This window comes from Eubalaena glacialis, chromosome 2 (genome assembly GCF_028564815.1).
Source record: "Eubalaena glacialis isolate mEubGla1 chromosome 2, mEubGla1.1.hap2.+ XY, whole genome shotgun sequence".
Taxonomy (NCBI): domain Eukaryota; kingdom Metazoa; phylum Chordata; class Mammalia; order Artiodactyla; family Balaenidae; genus Eubalaena; species Eubalaena glacialis.
In genome coordinates, this window is record NC_083717.1 from 157,520,962 (window position 1) to 157,540,230 (window position 19,269).

A 19,269-nucleotide genomic window follows, 5' to 3' on the forward strand; every position below is an offset into this window, starting at 1 on the left:
GGCACCAAAGCAATTATTTGGGGAGAATTTTCAATAATTGATGCTGCAATAATATGCTATCCATACAGAAAAAAAGAATCTAGATTTTTATATTAAAACCTATGCACAAAAAAATAATTCAAGGTGAATCATGAACCTACACATAAAAGTAAAAACTATAAAGCTCTTAAAGGGAATACATAAGAGAGTATAATTTGGTCTGGCAGGTAGGGAGGAAAGGAAGCAGGGGAAGAGAAAGATTTCATATGTCACAAAAAACAATAATCATAAAAAGAAAAAAATGTTAAGTTAGGTCTCATCAAAATTTAAACCTTTTGCTCATCAGGTAGGGAGTAAATTTCACAAAACATTGTGATATATTCACAAAACATCTATCTGAAAAGAATTATTATCCAGGCTATATAAAGATCCCCTACAATTCAATAATAAAAAGATCAACAACACAATAAAGCAAAATGGGCAAAAGATTTGAGCAGACACTTCACAAAAGAAGATACACAAATTACCAAAAAACACATGAAAAAAAGTGTTCAATATAATTAGTCATCAGAATACAAATTAGAACCACAATAAGGCATCTCTATATGCATACACCAGAATGTCTAAAATAATAAAAAGTGACACCACCAAATGTTGGCAAGAATGTGAAACAACTGGAATTCACATACATTGTTGGTGAGAGTGTGAAATGTCATGTCCACTGTAGAAAATGGTTTGGTAGTATTTTTTTAATTATTGAGGTAAAATGCACATAAAATTAAGTTACCATTTTGACCATTTTTAAGCGTACAGGTCATTTGTATTAAATACATTCACATTGTTGGGCAACCATCACCACCATCTATCTTCATAACTCTTTTCATCTTATAATACTGAAACTCTATACTTATTAAAATATAACTCCCCATTCTCTCCTACTCTCAGCCCCTGGCAACCACCATTACACTTTCTGTAATTTTTGACTTGTTTAAGTACCTCATGTAAGTGGAATCAAACAGTATTTGTCTTTTTAAGACTGGCTTATTTCATTTAGCATAAAGTCCTCAAGGTTCATCCATGTTGTAGCATATCTCAGAATTTCCTTCCTTTTTGAGGCTGAATAATATTCCATTTTATGTATATACCACATTTTGCTCATCCATTCATCTGTTGATGGACACTTGGGTTTCTTCCACATTTTAGCTATTGTGAATAATGATGCTATGAACATGAGTGTACAAATATCTCATTGAGACCCTGATTTCTCTTCTTTTGGGTATATACTCAGAAGTGCAATTGCCAGATCATATGGTATTTCTATTTTTAATCTTTTGAGGAACTGCCATACTGTTTTCCACAGCAGCTGCATCATTTTACATTCCCACCAACAGTGCACAAAAGTTCCAGTTTCTCCACATCCTCGCCAACTCTTGTTGTTTTCTGATTTTTGATAGTAGCCATACTAATGGGTGTGAGGAGTTTTCTCATTGAAGTTTTGATTTGCATTTTCCTAATGATTAGTGATGTTGAGCATTTTTTCATGTGCTTGTTGGTCATTCATTTATCTTCTTTGGAGGAATATCTATTTAAATCCTTCTCCATTTTTGAATTGGGTTGTTTGGTATTTATATCATTGCGTTTTTGAAAATTCTCTATATATTCTCAATATTAACACTTTATCAGATATATAATGTACAAATATTGTCTGCCTTTCTGTGGGTTGCTTTTTTACTGTGGATAGTGTCCTAGGATGCACAAGTTTTTTTAAATTTTCATGAAGTCTAATTTGTCTATTTTTTTTCTTTTGTTACCTGTGTTTTTGACGTTATATCCAAGAAGTCATTGCCAAATACAATGTTGTGAAGCTTTTGTCCTATGTTTCTAAGAGTTTTATTGTTTTAGGTCATACATTTAGGTCCTTTATTATTTGGTGTTAATTTTTGTATATGGTGTTAGATAGGGTCCAACATCATTCTTTGGCATGTGGATATCCGGTTTTCACAGCACTATTTTTTGAAAATGCTATCCTTTTCAAAAGGTATTGGAAACCTTATTAAAAGTCTTTGGACCATACATATGAGTTTTTTTCTGGAGTCTCTATTTTATTCCGTTGGTCTATATATCTATCTTTATGCCAAAACCATCACACTGTTTTGATTAATGTAGCTTTATAGTAAATTTTGAAATCAAGAAGTGTGCATCCTCCAGTTTTGTTCTTTTTCAAGATTGTTTTGGCTATTCAGGCTCCCTTGAGATTCCATATGAATTTTAGAATGGATTTTTTTTAATTCCTGCAAAAATAACTTCATGGGGATTTTGACAGTGATTGATTGCATTCTATCTGTAGATCATGTTGGGTAGTACTGACATTTTAACAATAATAAGTATTCCAATCCATAAACATGGAATATGTTCCCATTTATTTATGTCTTAATTTCTTTCAGCAATGTTTTATAGTTTTCATTGTACAAGTCTTTCACCTCTTTGGTTAATTCCTAAGGAGTTTATTCTTTTTGATGCTATTGGTTTGTGAAATTGTTTTTGTAATTTCCTTTTCAAATTATTCATTGTGTATAGAGATGAAACTGATTTTTTTCTTTAAATATTGCTGAATTTTATTTGCAAATACTTTATTAAGCATTTTTGTATTAACATTTATGAGAGTTAACAGTTTGTAGTATTCTGTACTATTAGTGTTCTAATACATTTGACTAGTTTATCAGGGTAATGATACCTTCATCAAATAAGTTGGGAATAATTTTTTAAAAATCTATTTTCTGAAAAAAACTTGGTTAAGATTCCAAACATTTTTTTGAGATGAAACTGATTCTTGTGTGTTGACTTAGTATTCTACTACTTTGCTGAATTCATTTATTAGTTCTAACTACTTTTTGTGGAGTCTTTAGGATTTTCTATACCATCATACCATCTGCAAACAAATAATTTTACTACTTTCTTTCCAATCTGGATGCTTTTTATTTCTTTTCCTTGCCTAATTGCTCAGGATAGAACTTCCAGCACTATGTTGAATACAAGTAGTTAAAGTGGGCATCCTCACCTTCTTCCTGATCTTAGAGGAAAAGCTTTCTGTCTTTCACCATTGAATATGATGTTTGTTGTGGATTTTTCACACATGGCTTTTATTGGGTGGGCCAAAAATTGCCTTCGGTTTTTTAAGTAAAAATAAAAGACACATTTTTCATTTTCGCCAAGAATTTTATTGAACAACATATTCACCCTTTTGTTCCACTACCTTCCGCCATTTTTCAGGCAACTTCATAATTCCATCTTCCCAAAACTTTTACCTTTTTGAGTAAAGAACTGTTCCAGGTGCCTTTTACAGTCTTCCAGGGAATTAAAATTTTTTCCATTAAGAAAATTTTGTAAAGACCTAAATAAATGGAAATCCTAAGGTGCAATGTCTGGTGAATACAGCGGATGAATCAGAACTTCCCAGCCAAGCTGTAACAGTTTTTGCCTGGTCATCAAAGAAATATGCGGTCTTGTGTTATCCTGATGGAAGATTATGTGTTTTCTGTTGACAAACCCTGTATGCTTTTCGTCGAGTGCCACTTTCAGTTGGTCTAATTGAAAGCAGTACTTGTTGGAATTAATAATTTGGTTTTCAGAAGGAGCTCATAATAGAGGGCTCCCTTCCAATCCCACCATACACACAACATCACCTTTTTTGGATGAAGACCAGCCTTTGGTGTGGTTGGTGGTGGTTCATTTTGCTTGCTCCACGATCTCTTCCATTCCACATTGTTGTACACTATCCACTTTTCATCTCCCGTCACAATTTGTTTTAAAAACGCAACGTTTTCCTTTTGTTTCAGTAGAGAACCGCATGCAGAAATATGGTCAAGAAGGTTTTTTTCGCTTAACGTGAAACAAAAACATCAAAGTGATTCACATAACCAAGATGGTGCAAATGATTGTCAACACTTGATTTGGATATTTTGAGTATGTCAGCTATCTCCCACATGGTATAAAGCTGATTGTTCTCAATTAATGTCTCAATTTGATCGCTATCAACTTCAAGGGGTCTACCCAACCATGGAGCATCGTCCAGCGAGAAATCTCCAGCACGATATTTCACAAACCACCTTTGACATGTTTGATTAGTCACAGCACCTTCTCCATACACTGCACAAATCTTTGTTATGTTTCAGTTGCATTTTTACCTTTCTTGAAATAATAAAGCATAATATGTCGAAAATGTTGCTTTTTTCTTCCATCTTCAATATTAAAATGGCTACACAAAAATTCACCAATATTTATGTCTTTTTTTAAATGCACACTGATATGATAGCTGTCACACACAATCTAACAAATTGTTTTGAATGAAGCTAAAGACCACTAAGTGCTACTGGAGCCATCTTACGGGAAAAAAAAAAGGAATGAAACTTTTGGCCCACCCAATATTATGTTGAGGTAGTTTCCTTCTATTCCTATTTTGTTGAGTGTTTTTATCATGAAAAGGTGTTGAATTTTCTCAAATGCTTTTGCTGTATAAATTGAGATGATTGTGTGGGTTGTTTTTTTTTTCCCTTCATTTTGTTGATGTGGTGTATTACATTGATTGATTTTTGTATGTTGTACCACCCTTGCATTCCAGGAATAAATCCCAGTTGGTCATGGTGCATAATCCTTTTAAATATGCTGGTGAATTCTGTTTGCTAGTAATTTGCTGAAGATTTTTGCGTCGATGTTTATAAGGTATATTGGCCTTTAGTTTTCTTTTCTTGTAGTATCTTTTTCTATTTTTGGCATCAGTGTTATGCTTATCTGACAGAATGAGTTAGGAAGTGTCCCCTCCTCTTCAATTTTCTGTAAACATTTGAGAGGGATTGGTATTAATTCTTTTTTAAATGTTTGGTAGAATTTACCAGTGAAGCCGTCAGGACCAGGACTTTTCTTTATTGGGAGATTTTTGATTACTGACTCAATCCCCTTACTACCTACATGTCTATTCAGATTTTCTATTTCACTGTGATTTAATCATTTCATCTAGGCTATCCAATTTTTTTTGCATACAATCATTCATAGTACTCTCTTATACTTTTTTATTTCTGTAGAATCAGCAGTGATACCTCCACTTTCATTTCTGATTTTAGTAACTTGAGTCATCTTTTATTTAGTCCATCTAGCTAAAGGCTTGTTCATTTTGCTGATCTTTTCAAAGTACCAACTTCTGGTTTCATTGATTTCTATTCTCTATTTTGTTTATCTCTGCTCCAATCTTAATTACTTCTATCCTTTTGTTAACTTTGGGTTTAACTTTTGGATTTAATAAAATAAGCATTTATTAAAGGTAATAATTAATATTTTTTCAGGTTACCATGTGTCAAGCTTTATGCTAACTACTTTACATATATTACCTAATGGAATATAACAACACTATAAGTACCATTTTACCTGCATTTTACAAAGGAAACTGAGACTTAGATCAAGCGATTTCCCCAAAGTCACACAGCTGATAAATGTCAGAAGCCAAATGATCCCAAGAGTCTCTGATTTCCAAGTCCACGGCCGTCACCTTGGGTGACTCTAGACAGAGACATCTCGTCTGAAGAGCTTTGGGGAGGACAAAGGGGGCCGTGGCTGATATCCATCCTGGTTCTGAGGCCTCATATCATCTGGTAGCAGCAAAAAGTGACTCAAATTGTACGATTAATACAGACTTTGATTGCAAGAGGTGAAATAAATTAAATGAGACATTAAAGAGGCAGGAAATCTGCACATCAGAGAATGGGCAAGACTATGGACAGAGGTAATCAATAGACACTGCTCCAATCAATCAATGAATGCACATGACTTGCAGTGGACTTTTAGGTATGGGGCACAGCATGTAGCTATTAAACTTGTTTTTTAAAATCTTCCTTTTCAAGAATAAATTATACATTGAACATGTATCATAATCAGAAAAAAATCTAATTTTAATTCCCCTTATCCTACAGTTAGTCTTGGTTAACTATCCCATAGTTAGTCTCTGTTTAAAAAAAAAAAAAAATCTAATGTGAATTTGATCTAAGAGAAACCACCAGGACACAATATTATATAAAACTCCAGGAAATAGGAATTGGACTGTACATTAACTTTGCCTCCATTATAATATAGTGTTTACAGGCAGGAGGCAATGTTATAGAAAGGATTAGATATTGCATGAAAATCAACTCTTAAATTTCTTTGAACCCTAAATTTCTTTTAACCCTTCTTTGTTACAAGTTTCTTCTTGGTAAATAACTTAACGACCTTCAGATGTTAAAATGGTCATGCTTTGAAATACAAAACTGCTAAATTTACAAAGATTTTTCCCTCTCCAAGTCAGAGTTTAACTGAACATGAAACAGTAATTGGTTAACTCTACATGGTTCCAAATCTGATATGATTTAATTAGCCAAGAGAGGAAAGCACACCTAAATCAAATACTTTACAAAGAAAGTATCCCATGGTTGGCTACAGATGACACTCCTCTCATCACATCATGATGAGGCCTATGTCCCCTCCACTTGTATCTGAGCAGACCTTTCCATTGTTTGACCAAGAAAATATTACAGAAGTGATGCCATGACAGCTTCTGGGCCCAGGCCTTAAAGTATTGGCAGTGTCCACTTCCTGTCTCTTAAAACACTCATTCCTAGTTGTCATGCTGTGAGGAAGCCCAAGAAGGCATCCCCATAAGGAGGCCCATGTCAAGAAGAACTGAGGCCTCTGGCTGAACCCCAAGCCAACAGCCAGCACCAACTTGATAACAGCCATATGAGTGAGCCATGTTGGAAATGAATTCTCCTATCCCACTTGATAAACCCAAGTTGATACCTGAATAGCAGAAACAAGACATTATTGCCAAGTCCTGCCCACACCATACATCTGTGAACAAATGTTTTGTCACCAAGTTTTGGGGGTAGTTTGTTATCCAGCAATAGACATTGGACCGCTCCCTAATCACAAACTGATTTTCTCAAGTTGAAAGCCTGAACATACCAACCCCACTGCCTCGCAGCTACATCTACCATTAGTATGGTTCAAAAAGGCCATGGACGTCAGAAACAGACAAACAAACAAATACACACAGCCAGGCACCTGAAAACTCTTCACTGCTTCTTTATTAGGATGCACCCACAGTACAGAACCTCTCACACACCTGTGAAAGGGGAAGGTTACATTTCCCTTTGGGAGCACCTTCATTTTTGTTTCTGTTACCACTTTGAAGAAAGTAAATCATTTTCAAAGAAAGACATTTTAAAACTCCAAATGTTTTAAGACTCGGCTTGCATTTTGTTGTGTTTGAAAAGGAAGTAGCACATTTTAGCCAGCGCTGGAAGGTTGCTTTGTGGCATTTTAACTTTAATGTGGATCAGAAGTCTTCACTGTCTGGTTGACCCAGTCTATAATTTTCATATGCAACTTCTCATAGCAAAAATGTTTCATTTTTACCTCTACCCACAAACAGATGCTGTTTAAAAAAACACACACACAACTAAATTTAAAACCAATCATGAACCACAGCATTTCTAACAGGGAAAATGAACTTTTGCTGCCCTCTCCTGCTAAAACAATGAAATACTAAAATACCAAAAGATTTATGAAGCTAAAGCGAAATCCTCAAACCAAAAGCAATGGACATGTCATTCTCATTATACCTCAATCAAAAATCAGACAACAACCAGAAAATGTATTGGTAATATTTATATTTGAAAGTTCCCCATTGATACATGAGGTCTGGATTACAACTTATATACAATAAGTGATTTCCAAAAAAGTAAAGAAAGAGAAGGGAAGGAAGGAAGGAAAGAAAGGAGGGAGGGAGGGAGGGAGGGAGGGAGGGAAGGAAGGAGGGAGGGAGGGAAGGTAGAAAAGGAAACCTATATTCATAGACATCATAATATGGGATGTTTATTTCCAAGAGAGATACTACTGCTGCTATCGTGCACAAGAAGCAGCACAAATTAACACTAGATTAAAATTTGCTCAACTTTCTCTCAAGATGCACAATCCTTTTAGAGTTTCAAAATTAAATACTGAGAAATATAAAATGCATTGCCAATATAGCTACTACAAAAATCCTTTGTGGCTCATTCCTTAACTCCACTCAGAGAAGCAGCTGAGCCAGAATATAAAAATAAAAATATTGATGTGCAAATAAAATATCACTGATCATGTCTGGTGCCACCTGTTTGCTATAGGTGACTGTCACTTTGTTATAACATTGGTAATAGCATCAAAAGAGAGAATCTCTTCATTTCTTGGGCCAGGTCAGTGCATCCAATTAAAGGGAAGAAAAAACAAAACAGAAGAAACAAAACAAAACAAACAAAACAAAAACCTCTGAACATTTAAAAATGCCAATAACATCCATACATCTTCCCTTTCCCACCCCCGATCCCCACAAAAAAATAAAAAAGCTTTTAAAGCTCTAAATATACTTTTTTTTTTTCTTTCCATAGTGTGATTGAGCCTAGGGCTATACATTTAAGTATAGCAGGTGCAATTATAAGCAATTCCTAGCTCTGCACCCTGGACTGTCCCACGCATAGAAGGAGGTACAAAATAAATTAAACCCTTCCATTTAGGCAAGCGAGCCCAAGATGAAGGAGCATACCCTGCTTGTGAGTATCCAGAGGCATTGAGGGTATTATCTATGTCTTACTTTTTTTATTTTTTATTTTATAAAAAACAGATGTCAGGGAGAGCAAAATATAATAAAATTTAAAAGGACGAAAACACTGAAGGAAAACAACTGGAGACGCCTGCACAATGAGAAAAGGAATGCATGCTTGATTCAAAGTATGAGATGGGTCAATTCACTCACATGGTTGTTCTAGGCCCACAGCCTAAGGCCTCAGCATCCTTCTAAACCACAGGGTTCTGTTTTTGTTTTTTGTTTTTTCTTCCAGAGACACGCTTAATCCTACCCCTGAAACCAATATGGTAGGGATAAGGCTGGAGCGATCATCACTCACTAACTACAATATTTGCTATTTAAAAAATATATTTATATATAGTTCTGGAAATTAGGAAGCAAACAAAATATAACACAAAGATGCATTTGTCACAATTAACTCAAGTTGCAGCAACAGCAGAAATGTGGGAAAGGACAAAGAGAGGGCTGCTGCAAATGCAGCAAGTACGTCCTTAAATATGTCACATAGTGCAACAGTCAGATTACCTCAGTTACTGTGCATCACTGGACACAACATGACAAATGCCACATTGTCACTTTCAGTTAAAAAAGAAAAGACAGTGTTTCTTCTCAGAAGTTGCCCTATGAATTTTAGACATATATCTATAATAACTTCTTTAAATATGTCTAAAATTTGGCTTTATTCTTCTCAGTTTGGAATGATCAACATATGAAATTGACATCAAGGATATCGGTGTAGCTCTCACCTTAACTCTGAGGACAGGGTAAGGTGCAAAAAAGGATCCTGGTCTTTCTCATTTCAAATGACTGCATTTCATTCTAATGGGCAGAGATATTTCATAAACCTGTGATTGTAATGTCCTCAATCTAAAAAGATGAATTAATGGCAAACAAAAGTTTATATTGTCAAAATTAAATGTAAAGCAGAGTTAAAACTAACAGGCTAAAATCAAAGGGCTAAAGGAGATGATTTGTTACAAATTTATTTTTATCTTTAGCATTTGAACTTGCACCTTTGCTCCAGTACTTTTAAAGTAAGTTGTTTTCATCTTTGGCAGCCTCTGCCAACTTCACATTGAATTCCCATTAATGTTCTATTAAAAAAAAAAAAAAAATCTATTAATTCCATTAAACCATGTTGTGTTTGGTATTGCATATGACTCTTTTACTGCTGTTTCTTTTTCAGAATTAACAATGCCAAATTTTGTTTTTGTTTTACAAAGTTATTGAGATGACAATATCCATAATCAGCTGACTTTTACGCACAAACTGTGACCTGATAATCCTGAAACACTTAATAGGGGAGAAAGGTCAGTGGCTTCTTTTTTTTCCTTTTTTCTTGTAAAGAATAAAACTGCATATTCTACCTTATATTTTAAATGGAAGGAAGAAAATATACAAGCCCATATTGATACCATATTTCTATTAAGAGCAACAACAGTTCATATGTTCCTGTTTGCTACTATCACAATTCAACACAGGAACGCAGAATCAGCTCTATACCACGAATACTGCTGGAAGGGATTGTTTAGGATTATCAACTCACTGCTGCCAAGTCCATAACAAGCAAAAGCATCCTGGAAATAAATCCCAAAACACATATCTTTCAGTACACAATAATGCAACTGCTTTAGGTAAGTACATAATGTACACAAGTTTTATCAGCATTTTAACTCCCCAAGATGTAAGCTTCCTCTTTTAAATACAAAGCAGAGAGCCAATAAGATAGATCTATAATACAGCCTTAGATTTTGTTTTTTGTTTTTCTTAAACAATTTGGTCACAATGCACCTTTGATATAAAAGCATTTTTAAACTTTATTATTAATACTCAGGACATTAGGAATTTCCAGATTTTTTCAGTAGCATTTGTAGAACCACTTTTGGTAACAAATACAGTAGTTAGGAATACGCATTCAATTCAGAATGCATAATAATGTTTATCCTGAATCCTTTCTGGCTAAAAACAGGGCTGGCGCTGTGATGGGATACAGAATGAGAATCTACAAAAAACACTGTAATACATTTGTTTTTTTCCCAGAGGCTTCATCCTCTTTTGCTGGAATACTTTATAAATACATATTAAAAAGTAAGGCAACAACTCCAAACAGTCCAAGCTGTTTGCTCAACTCTATTCCCAATTAGATTCGCAATCCTGGTGATCAATTTCATGGTTGTACTGTTTAGTGTTTGTCTTCCTTATTTCAAAATGGTCCAAAAGGATGTCTTCTGACATTTCTAAAACATCTCTGGTTTGTGTGTTCAATGACGTACATAACTAATACTGGTCAGGTACTGAACCCTATGATGTCCCAGTGCCTGTTTTCAAAGGATTCAAGACATTGATTTGGAGTCACCATAAACTGACGCGTGAATCCAAAATTCCCTTCCCTACTATGTTTATCACCTGCTCTCTTTTACTCCTAATTTTAAAACTAAAGGAGTACCAGGACTACCTGCTTACTGGAAAGATGTTCACTCCAGTGAACAAAACTTTCATCAGAGACCTTTATAATTCACGACCCCATTCCACGTGGACATTCAACTCATGAAGATGTGCAAAAGGAAAAGATGTCAAATTACAGTCAAGTTACCCAGAGGAGGATGTTATACAAACTTATAAGGAAATGACAGTCTTTTTTTTTCCCTTCCTTTACTGTAAATACACTTAACAGCTTAGCAGAAAGACAAGCTAAATTTAAGGTTGTTCACATTTGAAAATTGTTTCATACTCTCTGCTAATGATAAATAAGGAACTCCCAATCATGGAATTTTAATATACAAATTTCATTGACAGATCTTTGAAGACTGCTTTTTTTTTTTTTTTTAAAGAGGGTTAGAACAATGATTATGTTTGCCAAGTTCTGAGAAGTCCATCTACTGTCCATACTTTGGACTGAAGTCCTTATTTTTTTTTCCTTTACTTAGAGACAGGTATATACAGTGCTGTTGTAATAATGAAACAAATGTGAAATCTACTGTAAAGTTGCACAATACAGAAAACTGCTGCTCCATCTTCTACTACATAAATGTGTGACTCCACAGGTTAGTAAGGTTGTTGTCATTATTTTTGTTAAGTTGGAATTATCCCATCACGTCTAAGACCTCTCTTCAACTCCAGATCCTCCAGTTTTTTCCACAATTCTTCACGCTCCTTTTCTTTCTTTTTCTCACTGGGGAAAAAATAGAATACAAGGTAAACAACTGAGAAAGTGTAAAGAGATTATCCAACAATAACTGCCCCTTTGACATACTTTTCCCCAGACTTTTTAAAAGGTCTCTGAAAAGTTTGGCATTTTTGGTTTTTCTCTCTCTTGCTTTTTATTTTTTCTTGACACTTATATAGACATAAAATAGAGTAGGAGATGACAAGAATATTTTAATATTTCACATTAATATCCCTTTATACTTAGCTTAATAAAGAAAATTAACTTCAAAATTACCAAGAAAGAAAAATGATGATCATTTTTATGTATCTGTTAGCCTAAAACCAATGGTACATTATTCATTTTTACTTTGGGTCTAGTTCAAATCTGATTTTCTTTTTGTCTCCAAATAGTTTCTCAAAAGGGTTGCTAGAGATGACACTGATACAAAGAATGTAGTAGGTCAAGAAAATATACTTCCTCTTTATTATTACTCATTTTTCTTACATTATGTATATGTAAACTCTTTAGCAGAATCTTGTTCTTACAAGTATTAAACCACAAAATCCACATTACTAACTAATTTTATACCTATATATGTGGACAAATTAAACATTCTTCTGTGATTTCAGTCTTAATTCTGGACAGAACTTTGTTGATATTACTGGGTATTAAATTTTTAATGTTCCAAGCCTTCAAATTTGGCTCAAGATCAATTTGACTAATGACTTCCAGACTTTTCAGATTTCACTGTTTGGTAAAATTTACCAAAAAACTAGATGTTCAAAATAGGGTAGGGACTCCCCTGGTGGCACAGTGGTTAAGAATCCACCTGCCAATGCAGGGGACACAGGTTCGAGCCCTGGTCCGGGAAGATCCCACATGCCGTGGAGCAACTAAGCCTGAGCGCCACAACTACTGAGCCTGCGCTCTAGAGCCCGCGCGCCACAACTGCTGAAGCCCGTGTGCCCAGAGCCCGTGCTCTGCAACAAGAGAAATCACCGCAATGAGAAACCTGGGTGCCTCAACGAAGAGTAGCCCCCACTCACCGCAACTAGAGAAAGCCTGTACGCAGCAACGAAGACCCAACACAGCCAAAAATAAATAGATAGATAGATAGATAGATAGATAGATAGGTAGATAGATAGATAGATAGGGTAAACAAATTTTATTTTGCCAAGGACATTTTTAGATTACCATATTTTTATAAAATAAAGAATGTTAACTTTAACGTCAATGAAGTAGTAAGTCCACAAACCAGGAATACATGGCTATACTATACATTAAGTAATTTCATATTTATTAAAAATAATTCACTACACTGTCCCTAGTTTCTTCATGTTGTGATGAACCAGTAAACAGCAGACCCAGATAACATTTGTGAATCCATAAATTCAGATAAATCCTGAAAACAGGGGCTCTGCCACCCCAGGCATGGCAGATTATGGTCCTTGTGCAACTTCACTTGGTAAGAATTTAACTTCACTTAAGTAAGAATTTTGTACTTCACTACAGTACAATATGTACTCAGGGAAGGAAATCCACATAGGTTAAGTGAAATGTGTATATAATTCCATTGCCTCATATTTTTTATTGTCACCAATTTTTTTAAAGTTATATTGATATCTACAGCAACAGAAATTAATCTTCATCCCCCCCGCCAAAAGGTCTCTAGAAATATCTAAGGAATTTTATAACCTCATTCCACTAGAGTATTGAGGGAACATTTAATTATATAATATGGTAATTAATATTATCATTTTATAATTATTATTTCGGTAATTTAAGCCTTGTTTACTACAACTAGTTCCAACCAGCTCAAATACAATCTGCACAATATGAATTTCAGTGAGTGTAATAGTTTTTCAAACAATTATCTACTTGGTAATTTTGATCCTGAAAATTTTTATTTATAGGGTAACAAGGGCAAGATTAGATAATTCTCCAACCATTATGGATACTAGATTCTTAACTGTAAAGCAAGCTGTTTGGTAAATTACCACTTTTGGTTTCTCAGTACAGTCTGGGGATAATATTAGGTCTAAATAAATGTTATCACAGAACACTGATTTAAAAGTAAATTCTACAGATCCTGCTGAGTTTCAATGCATATTGATCTTCCTATTTGGAGGAGGAAGAAGATGGTAAGCAAGGGCTTAGAGACCTTATCCAACTAAAAAAACAGCTTAAACATATGTTAGGTTCTCACTGCCCTAATCTGCAGTTTAAATTAAGTGCTGACATGATTAAAACACTCATCTTGTTATTGAAGCATTTCATGAGCCTTTGATCAAGAGTTGCATGGCAATCATTGCAGTCTATCCTGTGGGGCTTTTCTTCCAGATGAACTTCTTGCTGAGTTATCATACATCTTTTACACTGACAACTTTATCTTCAAAAATCCTAAATATTTCTGAGATAGCTTCTGTCACCCCCATTCTTTCCCACTTTTCTCTCTCCCTGTAGGTGGCAATTTAAAACTCCACCAAGTTGTCATACTAGGGATAATGTCAAACTCTCTTCCAATTTCAATTTCACAGAGCACTAATGTTGGCATATGTATCAATATCTATCAGTGTTACTTACTCCACCCACCTGTTTTCAGATTTGTAATACTTAAAAAATTTTGATCTGAACTGAAACAGTTAGTTACTTCTTGCCTTCCGGAAGTGAAATCCTCCTTTCATTTCTTGTCTAACAATACCAAATAAATCTCTTTAGTCTCTTTTTCTCTTCCCACATCCATGGAAAAACCAGTATTTCCAACTATTCAGTACAACCTTCTATTGCTCACTTGACAAAATATTACCCTGGCTTTAAAAAAACCCTTCTGTCATTAAGAAAGTCCACTCACTATAAGTCGCTTTAATATACCAGATTACCAGAATCAGCTTCATAGTGTCTATTCCTGGTCCCCTTGGTTCATTCCTATCTTTTTCAAGAGTTCAGCCTATTTAGTTTAAATGATAAATGATCAGAAAACAGTTCTGAAATTCAACAGAAATGAATGAATTTAATTCAATCGATTTGAATATTTTAGAAATAAGGTCTTTAATCGTCTTAATGGAATTCTACAGATTTAATCCTTATTCAACTAGGACAATAAAAATGGGTTTTTACTTACTATAAAAGAAAGGATATTATGTACAATGCACTCCTTAATTGTATGTCACAGTATAAAAATGTATCCTGTATCTCCTTTACTTAAATAACATTTTTTTAAAGATTTTAATTTAAGTTTGGAACATGGAGGGTTACTATAAATTTAATGATTTGCAGCAACTATAAATACTGTATAGTAAATTAAAAGTTCTTTAGGTATGGTACAACATATCCAATAACTGGTATTTATTTCAATGTGGCATAAAAAACCTCAGTCTCTTCTCTCTACCATTAAACACTTGCCATATTCCATAATTAAGTCGCTTTTCTATACTGCATCCTGGTAATTAAAAAAAAAAATCACTGTGAAGGTCCTTTGTCCCTGCCACCAAACCTTTCCTTTCATTGCTCTTTTTATCTAAAATCCAAGTAACACATTAAAAATTGGGCAAAGATGCAAGGGAACCACAGAAAGTTTTGCTCAGGAGGTTCAGCCAGGTCTTGAGTATGAAAACTCTGGGATCCTTGCAGGTCCGTGGTTTTATGATATACACAAAGCTGACATTTTCTTCTGGATGAGAAAAGCCAACCCAGAGGCTCAACTACTAACAAGCTCTCCAGACTTTCCTCAATCTCTCCAAGTATATCAAACCAGGGTCTGAATATCTGTGTGCCCCCAAAATTTATATGCCGAAATCCTAACCCACAGAGGTGACGGTATTAGTAGGTGGGGCTTTGGGGAAGTGATTAGGTCATGAGGGTGGAGCCCTCATGGATGGGATTAGTGCTCTTATAAAAGAGACCCCACAGAGATCCCTCGTCCCTTCCACCATGTGAAGACATAGTGAGACCAGCTATGAACCAGAAAGAGGTCCCTCATCCAACCATGCTGGTGCCATGCTCTTGGACTTCTAGACTCCAGAACTGTAAGCAATACATTTTTGTTCTTTATAAGCTACCCATAAAATACCCATAATGTGGTCTTTTGTCATAGCAGCCCAAACGGACTAAGACAACATCTTTTGGAAAGTGAACACATTGAACAAGAAATAACAAAATTGAAGAATCATGTAAATGAACTCAAGGAAGGCCTACTAAACCAGAGCATTTACTATAAAGAGTTCAACTGGTTTCTGCTCCCCTTTGATCTTAAACATTTCAAGATTTGTATAATACACTTTACCTCCTTGTTCTTTTCACTGCTCTCTAAATCATAAGAAGTTTGTTGGCTTCTAGTATAGAAAGTAAGTTCTGGGCCAAAGGGCTAAACAAAAACGGTGCCTCATCTCTCCTGCTGCTGGAGTGAAGTACAAATCAGCCCCATTCTAGTTCAGAATGGGAGTGACTCCAGATGGCAAACTACCTGATGGTCCCCTTAAGTGGACCGGAAATACCAGTTATGTGCCAGGCTCTTAACCCTGAGGCAGAAGAGAAACATGACGGAAGGGAAGAAGGAAAGCAGCCTTTTTCAAAATGACACTTTGTTACCCAGTGGCAGACTAATAAAGTCACAGCTAATGAGCATGCGAAAACGAATATGGAAATAAATAAAATTTGCTGCTTAGGATTTCAGGTACAATTAGGCAACTTCAGCAAAGAGCAAAAAAAGAACTCAATAGTATATGCACGGCTGACAAAAAAGCTTTAAAAAGTTACCGCTGACGATCTGACTTGTATGTGGCTGTCAGCTCATCAAACATGGTGCTGTTCATTTCCATAAACGCCTTCAACACATTGTACACTAACGCCACGATAGCCCTGGAAGCACAGAGAGAAGGGAACGTATTGGTTAGTCCTACATAATGGGATGCTGAATGAAGAAAGCGGATGTACAGCCTTTATCTGAACGAGCTCCTCACGCTGCATAGTCTCCATGCCTTTTTAGTTGGAACAACTAGAAATGACCTACGATTCACTTCCACATCAAGAGAGCTACATTCTTTAGGTAAGATATCTTTCTGAGGGCTTGGCAGGATTAGAAAAACAAAATCTAATTTTGCCCTCCTAATTATGGGTACCCAGAATAGACTTGCCTGTGGGCACTTGTTAATTTCATTTAATAAAAAGGCAAGCATAAAAATAAAGCAACTTCACCTTAAAAATGAGCACCTGTGGTAGGACCAACCTTCGAGACCTGAATTTGCATAGAATTTTATTTTTAAAGTGATAATATACATAATTCATCAAAATCAAAGGCTGTTCCCATGGTAACAAATTTTATATATCTATAATTCATATTCAAAGATGATACCAAGCCTCTGTAAGCTGGGCAGTTTACTACGAGTTATGTCTCTAGTTGGGATTTGCATCAGTCCATCCACTCCTTAGTCCCCTTGCTGACCCAATACACAGGCTGGTAAGGTAACTGGCAAGCTGGTGATGGCTGCTACTAGCTGTGGAATACCAAACAGCTAAAGAGCCAAACGGCTGCCTATGCTTATCCAGTGGAAGAATAAGCTCTTGGCAATGTGAGGACTCTGCCATGACGGGCTTGGTATCTTCAGACTGGAGTCTAAATAACATTGCCCTTTTCAAAACTACACGACATTACTTCCCTTTAGTGTGTTTCCAATACCATTGAAAAAGGCATTGGTAAAAGTTAGGCCATATAGTAAACCCTGGCTTTGATGTTTCTAAAACATTTATAAGAAAGTGGACTTGCTGTGTTGCTTCTGCCCTGTGTCCATTAAAAGGGAAACTTATGGGGAACGACCTTCTCAAATAGGATGGGCAGTGATGGAGAAGAGCCAAATACAATCTACTGAGCAGTTACAGACACTTGCTAGAAGCACTCTCTAGGTTCTCCAGAGGCTATCTACATAATGAGATTTGTCTGCTAGCTCTTTATTTTTATAAGTTTTAGTCATAAGATTTGACAAATGTGAAAAGTAAGAAATATGGTATTTTATAGCTGTATGTAAAACTTTTAGACAAACATACTACGAATATACTAAATTATCTCTAATTTTTAATGCCACATTAAATTTTCTTTCTATTCCACAGAGAAATATGTAAAGCTCTTCAAATACAGAATGCTTTAACTTTCATAAGACTAGATGATAAACTCCTCTTTGAACATTTTAAAATGTTTTTCCCCCTAGAGAACCCATATAGTGACTGAACTGGTTTTTAAGAAATGGCTCTTGTTAAAATGCAAATCAGTTCAGAGCACTTCCCTTCTTACAACTCTTTAGTGTTTCCTTATCATCCACTTGGTGAAGACTCACGTGGGCACCACTCCACTTTCTAACCCTATCTTCCAGCAACCTCCCCAAAAGCCCTTGTGCTTCAGCCCTCCCAAATTCACAGGTCTCAGAACATGACAGGTGCTTCTTACCATTTTGTGACTTTTTTCTGTGATGGGTAGACCCACTATCTGAATGGACTTCTCCATCCCATCCACCTGCCAAATTCTTTTAAGATTCCGTTTGAGCATCATCACCCTATCGATATCCACAAACTTCTCCTCTTGATCCAGAGCATCCCCAAAATACCTCCACTACATTCACAGACAGGTCAAGAAGCCCTCAAGTAAACAGATATCTGAATACAACAGCACTTAAAACACTGTTTTATAAAATATCTGTTTATTTGTGGGTCTCCCCAACCAGTCAGTGAATTTCTAAAATGTAGGGATTTTATCTTTTCACATATCTATCTTCAGCATCAAGCACAACATCTGACACATAGCATACATACAAGACATTTTATTAAGCAAAAGAGAAGGAGGGAGGAAGAGAGGCCAAAGGAGGGGGAGAGAGAGAAGGAGGGAAGGAGGGATGGAGGGAGGGGGGAGGGAAGAAGGAAGGAAGCAAGGAAGGAAGGAAGGGGAGGAGGGAGGGACAGAGGGGGAAAACTGTGAAAACCTACGGATTCCAATGTTCTTTTGAAATCCTATAAAGACTGGAAAACATGATGGGAAGGATGACATTAGAGTTTTCTTCTATTAAACTCATGATGTATTCATTATTCCAATAATAGAGTGCCCTTTCCGCCACCTTTGAGAAAAGAAAAATAAAATGTTAAGAGAGAGCGAAAGACAAAGATAAAACAAAATTATAATCTCTTCAAACAAAAGTATTTTAAGACTATCTTAATATCATTAAATCAAGTATAAAATTAAATATTAATCACACTTTACATTTTTGGAGGTTTAAAATCTTTCAGAAAGTTCCAAAGTGGTTCATCAATTTGGGGAAGAAAAAGAAGTTTTCCTACCTACTTCTTTATATTCTCCTTTAACAATGCCCATTTCATCTGATTCCACATTTTCCCTACACAGCTCGCAAGCTCCAGACACCCTCACCCTACTTCTATATGCTACACTGTTTTCCCCATCACTTTAATCCCCTTCCTGGCTCACCTCTTTCCTCCCGCACACTGTAGATCAACCACA

General features: G+C 35.6%; 1 protein-coding gene across 3 annotated transcripts in view; it reads right to left on the reverse strand.

Annotated features, from left to right (window-relative positions):
- Positions 1-7,615: 7,615 nt before the first annotated feature.
- The window catches only part of PPP2R5E (protein phosphatase 2 regulatory subunit B'epsilon), a 149,333-nt gene continuing 137,679 nt past the window's right edge, over positions 7,616-19,269 (reverse strand). For 2 of the 3 annotated variants that reach the window (XM_061180885.1, XM_061180886.1), the window contains 3 exons: positions 18,744-18,871; positions 16,530-16,631; positions 7,616-11,798 (listed from right to left, as the gene is read on the reverse strand). In XM_061180885.1, coding sequence (XP_061036868.1) covers positions 11,699-11,798; positions 16,530-16,631; positions 18,744-18,871 — 330 coding nt within the window. In that variant the 3' untranslated portion in view covers positions 7,616-11,698. The remainder of the gene's footprint in view (positions 11,799-16,529; positions 16,632-18,743; positions 18,872-19,269) is intronic. The other variant, XM_061180884.1, reaches the window with a different exon arrangement.